Below are 6846 nucleotides of genomic sequence, written 5' to 3' on the forward strand. Positions count from 1 at the left end.
AAGTTTGTATAAAGTATTGTGAAAAAAATTATCGCGTATCATTTTTTTTTGTTTAATTATAATTTTAATATATTGATAGAAAAAAATTATTATAACAATAAATAAATTCTAAAAAAATAAATTTATAAATTGATATAATTTTATATAATATATTATATTTATTTTATAATAAAAATAATTTTATAATTTCACGCGATTTACTCACCTACGATATTTCTTTGGCCGGCCGGAAGTATTTAAAAAAAAAAAAAAAGAAATTGTAAAACGTAAGAGTTATTTGAAAAGTTCCTCGACCTCCCAGTTCTCATTTATTTACATTTTTCTCGGCAGTCCTCTTGAGTATTTGGGCGATGCCATAGATGTAAATGTTGGATTTGATTGGGAGGACGAACAAATCCCCAGCAGCCGAAGAACCGATAATTGGAAGATCTCTGCTGAGCCAAATTAATGGAAACTGTGGACAACAGCAATTGCGATACCACTGAGGATGATAGCAGTGTTTCTTTTCAAAATCATACTCATGTTTCTCCGAATTCACAATCTGAATCCGATGTTGTTAAGAGCTCTTCTGATGCTGTGTCCAGAGGGCTGTCTTCGACGCTCGCCACTGTAATTAGAGACTTCGATTCCAGAGCTGAGGACGCTCTCAGAAGCCAGGACCAGCTCTCCTCCGCTCTCCATCGTCTTACTCGAGGTTTAATTTGCACCTGGATCACTCTCGCATTTTACCTTTTTATTTTCTGTTTTATTTTTTGTGTGCGCAAGTGTACTTGTAGACGTGAATTGCAGTATGATATGAATAAGCGGCACCAAAATCCTTCAACAAGTACAACTTCCCTTACTCATCACTACTGGATTTCTAACTTGTAAATCAGAGCCAAACGGTATCATTCAAAGTGCGTATGGGTATTTGTAAGTATCGGTGCATTGGCGCACTAGACTTTCACATATTTCGTCTCTTTATGATATCCTGGGGGACCTTAGGTGTTCCGTTCGGAGGTTAGAAGCATCGAGCTCTTCCACAGTGATGGCTTTTGAATTATGTTCTAGAAAAGGATGCACTCTTTCTAAGCTTGAGATAAGGAAGAGGTGTGCAGATGGGGTAGTTGAATGGCCTGATAGTCTTGTGAGTTCTTACTAGTGGGCATTTGGAACCATTTGGTATGGCATAAGATGGGACATTCTGGGGCCTGGGGGCTCGGTTCTAGCATGATATTTGGCATGGGGAGCACCTATGTAATTAGCATTTCTTACTTTGTTTGACATAAATGAGGACAAAGATGCATTTCTGGCTGCATGTTTGGGCAGGTCTCCAATAACCATCATCAAAATCTGAAATTTGATTTGGAGTTGGATAGAGTTGGTAAACTTTTGGTTGCATATCTTACGTTGTATGGGATGAAGGTGGGGTACGGGTGGGCAAGGGAGGACGAGTAGTTGTAGAGGCACTGGGTACTGATAATTGTAAAGAACATGTGATATAGATTACAACAGATCAAGGAATGGTAAATTTCAAGACATAAGAAACCTGGAAATACGGTCCAGAGTTGATGGACTTGCTTGTGATTTTTCAAAACTCTTAATGGAGCCATAAAGTCTTATCTATTTTAAATTTTAAAGTTTGTATGCTGTTGGTATTTGTTTAATGTTCTTTGTTTGTTTAGACATTTTGTAAGCTACAATATTTCTGTGATTTTCAGATTTTCTGGGCTGACTGTACAATGGTCCCTGAGTTATCGATAATGTTTTGGTTGTTTCATTATTAGGTATAAGTATGTTCCAGCATAGTTTCTAGGTAACTCGACTGAGCCTTAATTCTCACTGGGGCTGCCTATGTGGATTTTTTTTTCACTCCGCTGGCTCTAGGTAGGGATTGTACTTTTGTTTACCTCTATAACAAGAAATAGCCATATTTGAAATAGAAAAAGACACGGCCCAATTACCCTGGTCATACAGGAGTAACACCTAATTGAAATAGAAAAAGATATAAGAAAGTCATGAAAACTTGGCCCATATCTATATTGGCTGTACAAAGATAGAGTATCGAAGAGATAAATTCTATGTTCTTCCATCGCTCACAATCTTCAAAGAATGTTAACTGTAACTTTTTACATATAGGAGTAACTAACACTGTAACTTCAGATGAGGGTTTGAGTTGCATTGAGTTAAAGTTTTGGGAGTAAACGACAATGGAGTAATAGTTTGTGGATGAAAACTGTAATTATCCCTGGATAATTATTTGATAGAAAATGCTTGTCTACTTAATGAGGCTTTGCTTGCCTTTATTATATGATGTAAAATTTGATTGCTTTAGGATTAATATATATATATAATCCCTAATGTTGGCTTTCAACAATTTAAGAAAGTTATATGGAATCACCTCCTTCAATGATTCCCCCCGATCCCCACCTATGCATGTAATTTCTTCTTCCCGCGATATGAGATTTGGTTTAAACTAGCTCAGTTATGCAAAGCCCAAAGGGGCCCTGCCCAGAAATTGACTTGGTTTCCATTATCTTCCTAAATTGCTTCAATTTTTTTGCAGTAAACCTTTTATCCAGAATTGTATTGTCTTACATATTGCCTTATAACTGAGGCTGACAATCAGTTGTCAGAGCAGCAAGCCCAAAAATGATTTTGAAGAATAGCTTTCACAGAACCTTTTTACAGAATACCTTAGAAACCATAAATATGGACAATGGTCCAATGGTCTTAATTAGTTGATAAGGACGATGATACTTTGCTGGTACATGGCTTATAGACTTGTTAAATTCTGTAGTTCCTTGTTATGGATTTATATGAGGTAGTTTACTTATACTCAGATTCTATGCTGTGCCTTTTCCTTGTGTAAATAGAAATTCTATGTTTTGAAGTATTATATTGACATAAGTACCTCATGCTTTGACAGAACTTGATCAACTGTTAGAAGATGCACCGTTACCATTCATCATGCAGCATGCTGCTAAGATTTCAGGTGTTAGAAAGAGAGTTTCATCACTGAATTCAGTTTTAAAATCCATACAACATCGGTTTGATAATATAGATCGAATGCTATCTATGGGCGTGTTACATGGTACTCACAATTCTCCCTGAACGGCATGCTAATGTCTCTTTGTTTTCCTCATCAATGAGTTTTTTACTCTTTCAGTACTTATATCTTCATTGTTGTAATATATTCAGTGATTAGTATACGCTATACTACGTTAGGTGTAGTCTACATCAATGGGTACCATTAAAATTTCTCAAATTCCTTATCTTTTAAGCTCTCGCAAGTGAAGCATTTTGTGGATTGTAATTGGAATCCTGATTATACACATGATTGATGATTTGTCAATTTATTTTACTTTGCTTTCTTATTACTTCCCATTCTTGGAACTGAAAAGGGTTGTGTATCATGCAGAGAAAATGGCGGTTGAAAGTTCTGGACAACATTAGCATTGGTCATGTATTACAGGTGCTTGGAATCTTTGGTACATGTTTGATCTTTATTCTTCCTCCTTTTACTCGCATTCCGTGAGAATTATATCAGTTGTGATGGTGACTGCAAGTTAATGAATTATGATTCTTCCCCAAGAATTGCAAACTTCGGTTCTTGGACAAGTATTTGCTTTCCGTCCACATATCACACACATAGGTTCAGTTACTAGACTTTGAATACAAAATGTCTTAGCATTAATGTGAAAGGAGCCACTGTTTATAAAAAAGTTTTTTTCCTTGTCATTTTCAATTTTATTTTTAAATAAAATCTGGCCGACTACCGCTTTGATCTGTAAATTTTTGGTCATTGAAGCCTTTTGCTCCCAATTTTTATGGAAGATGTCGGGAGTTAGAGTCGTCTTGCCTACCATGAACACCCACCCACACGCCATCTCAACCAATGCTTCTTCAATCTTTTTTCTCCATTCACTTAGGCCTTGTGTGGGTTCACATACAATCTCAATTCATCACATTTCATCTAAACACACAAACACTAATATTTTTTTAATTTCAAATTTTTAACTTTTTCATCTAATCATTACCTGATAATTATAATTTTTTTAAACTTTCAAACAAAATACAAAAAATAATTCAACTTTTTCAAATCTCAAAACAAAAATAATATTATAATAAAATTTAACTATATAGTATTTTTATTTAATTTTTTTTCCTCTTATTTTCCAAAACTCTATAAAAATATCTTAATTCAAATTATGTTATTACTATTTACAAATTATCTTACTACTATTTACAATTATTTTACTACTATTCACAAATTTTTTTTATCTCATCTATATAATCAAACAAGTTCTTAATTTTTCTCAAAAAAAAAAGTTCTTAAAGCATGTCTTTTATCACCTCTTTTGTCGAGGATTTGAAGCAACGAGTGGGTTTCTAAATCAAACTCCCCAAAATGGTGATAGCAGCGCATCTCATCAATCCTAGGGATGGGTAGGGAGGGTATGCCCCCCCGCATGGGCAGATGAGCTATCCTGCACCATCCATGCAGAGACGGGGGGTGGGATATTGAGTCCCACATTGCTTATGAATGACTATTATATTATCTTGGCTTCTTATATAAAAGTTAGCCTAGGAGATCAAGGTAATCCAAAATAAACTCTAATGAGTTTATATTTTTTTTTAATGTATAAATTTTAATTTATAAATTAAATTATGTTATAATTTGGGTCCAAACAAAAATTTTAGACCTAAAAAAATTTATAAACCCAATGGGGTCATTGGGTTGACCCCGGGGGGAGGAGGGGGGTGGGGGGGAAGGCGGGGGACGGGGGGATGAAAATCCCTACGCCGTGTGGTGTGGGGAGGGGTATGGGGAAGGGTCTCTCTCACCCCGCACTATGCGGGTATCACACCTAGTCAATCTGCCAAATGGATAGCCATTATGGGATCCTCTCATCGTTCAGGTTCAACAAGGAATATAGGTCAAGACCAATTTATTAAGTCGATATAATTATTTTTATTTTTATGTTCATTAGGACAACATTCTTTTGTATTGCTATAAGAGTAATTATTTACTAATCTCTTACTTGGTATTTTATATTTGTTATGAAACTAATGAAAAGAGAGAAAGGGAAAGACAGAGAGAAAGAAAAAGAAAGAAAGATGAAAGAATGCGTATGATTATTTGATATTGAAAACCTTGAATGATACCCATACATATAGAAGTACAAAAGAGTTTAGGTATAGATTAAGTCTTAATTGACGGCTAAGGGCGGTCATAATTGATGGCTAAGGACGGTCTTAATTGATGGCTAAACATGGTCTTAATTGACGGCTAAAAATGTTCATACAAATCCGTTTATAACACCTCCTCTTTAGATGACCCTACATAAAGAATATGTCTCGTTAAAATCTTATCAAGTAAAAAACCTGTAGAAAAAAAATCAATGACAAAAAAAAAGAGTACAGTATCCATGTGTACCGCTAAGCGCTTTAGGATTGCCTCATTAAAACCTTGCAAAGGAAAACTCAATGGAAAAAAACCTTAACGAAAGAAAAAAAGTACAATCAACACTAGTCTTTAAAACATTTACTCCCCATGAAAAATGCATTATGATAGATTTTGAAGTCTTCGCATTCCAATGTTCTGCACAGTCTTCTTAAATGTTGCAGTTGGTAATTCTTTAGTGAATAAATCTGTCAAATTATCACTTGATCGTATTTGCTTAACATCAATTTCACATTTCTTCTCATAAATTGCAATGATCTCTCTTTGTGGATCTGAAAAATAACCTGCATCTGTATATCCAACTAATTGTGGACTTGATCCATGTTGATAAAATAATCTTATATTAATCATACCTCGGAGGTAACGAATGACATGTTTAATACCATTCCAATGTCTTCGAGTTGGTGTGGAATTATATCTTACAATTAAATTAACTGATAATGCAATATCAGACCAAGTGCAATTTGCAAGATACATCAGGGTTCCAATTGCACTGAGATAAAATACTTCAAGACCAAGAATTTTTTCATCTTCTTGGGTCTTTCTGCACATCAAGTGATCGAACAACCATTGGAGTACTCAGGGGATGAGTTTTGTTCATATAAAAGTTCTTCAAGACTTTATAGTGAAAGGTCTTTGGTTGATATATCTCAATATTGTATACCAATTCTTTAAATGATGCAGTTGGTAATGTTTTGGTAAACAAATTCACTATATTGATTCAAGATCGTTTTAACATTAAATTCACTACTCTTCTAGAGTTGTGCTCTTCTGGAGTTCTTGTAAATAACATAGTTAGTGGAAAAGTCATCAAAATTAAGTCACCAGTCTCCAAATTCAACAAAAACAGTAGCCACCTTTTTAGATTAGATAAGCACCGCAGGGCTATGATGATACATCTCTTATCTCTTATAGAGAAATACTTCACGAGAGACGCTGTGAAGTAATAAAGATGTTTTGTCTTTCATTTTACTCATCTAAGGATGTTGCTCTTATGATAGGAGTAGATATTCATTTATCTGGAAGGAGTTATTTTGATGTCGTTTCAGAATCAAGATTTCTTAGTGCTCAATATTTTGCCTCTGTTACGACCATGTCTCAAGAGTTATTAGTTAAAGTGAATGAGGTCAACCAACTCAATAATTAAATATTTTAATTGCGTTAGAAGCTCTCTGCGAAGAGTCGTAAGAACAAGAAACTGAAGGAGGAGAATAAGGCGCTAAAACAGTATGCACGTGATCTTCAGGATCAGTAGCAACAAGTATTTGAAGAAATCTAAATACTTAGAGAATAAGGACAACCTGCATTTAATCTCATCGTGGATATCTGAAAGGAAAAGTATAGTTGCAAGCACAATTGTGCACTAATCTGTGCACCAATGTGATGTGATTGGCTAAAAA

At 34.8% G+C, this 6846-nt stretch overlaps 1 protein-coding gene across 1 annotated transcript; it reads left to right on the forward strand.

The window, feature by feature from the left end:
- The first annotated feature begins 281 nt into the window (after nt 1–281).
- On the forward strand, nt 282–3600 carry LOC122289026. The gene is made up of 3 exons (XM_043095908.1): nt 282–694; nt 2909–3073; nt 3401–3600. Exons 1-3 carry the CDS (start codon nt 448–450, stop codon nt 3433–3435), a joined length of 447 nt encoding a protein of 148 aa, XP_042951842.1. The 5' UTR covers nt 282–447; the 3' UTR covers nt 3436–3600.
- The last annotated feature ends 3246 nt before the right edge of the window (nt 3601–6846 follow it).

This window comes from Carya illinoinensis, chromosome 12 (genome assembly GCF_018687715.1).
Source record: "Carya illinoinensis cultivar Pawnee chromosome 12, C.illinoinensisPawnee_v1, whole genome shotgun sequence".
Taxonomy (NCBI): Eukaryota; Viridiplantae; Streptophyta; class Magnoliopsida; order Fagales; family Juglandaceae; genus Carya; species Carya illinoinensis.

Bases quoted from the DNA above. Each gene is read 5' to 3' on its own strand.
- LOC122289026 (XM_043095908.1), top strand. From the start codon at position 448: ATGGAAACTGTGGACAACAGCAATTGCGATACCACTGAGGATGATAGC. The intron at 695-2,908 runs GTTTAATTTGCA...ATGCTTTGACAG, and splicing joins TCTCCATCGTCTTACTCGAG to AACTTGATCAACTGTTAGAA. The intron at 3,074-3,400 runs GTACTCACAATT...TGTATCATGCAG, and splicing joins ATCTATGGGCGTGTTACATG to AGAAAATGGCGGTTGAAAGT.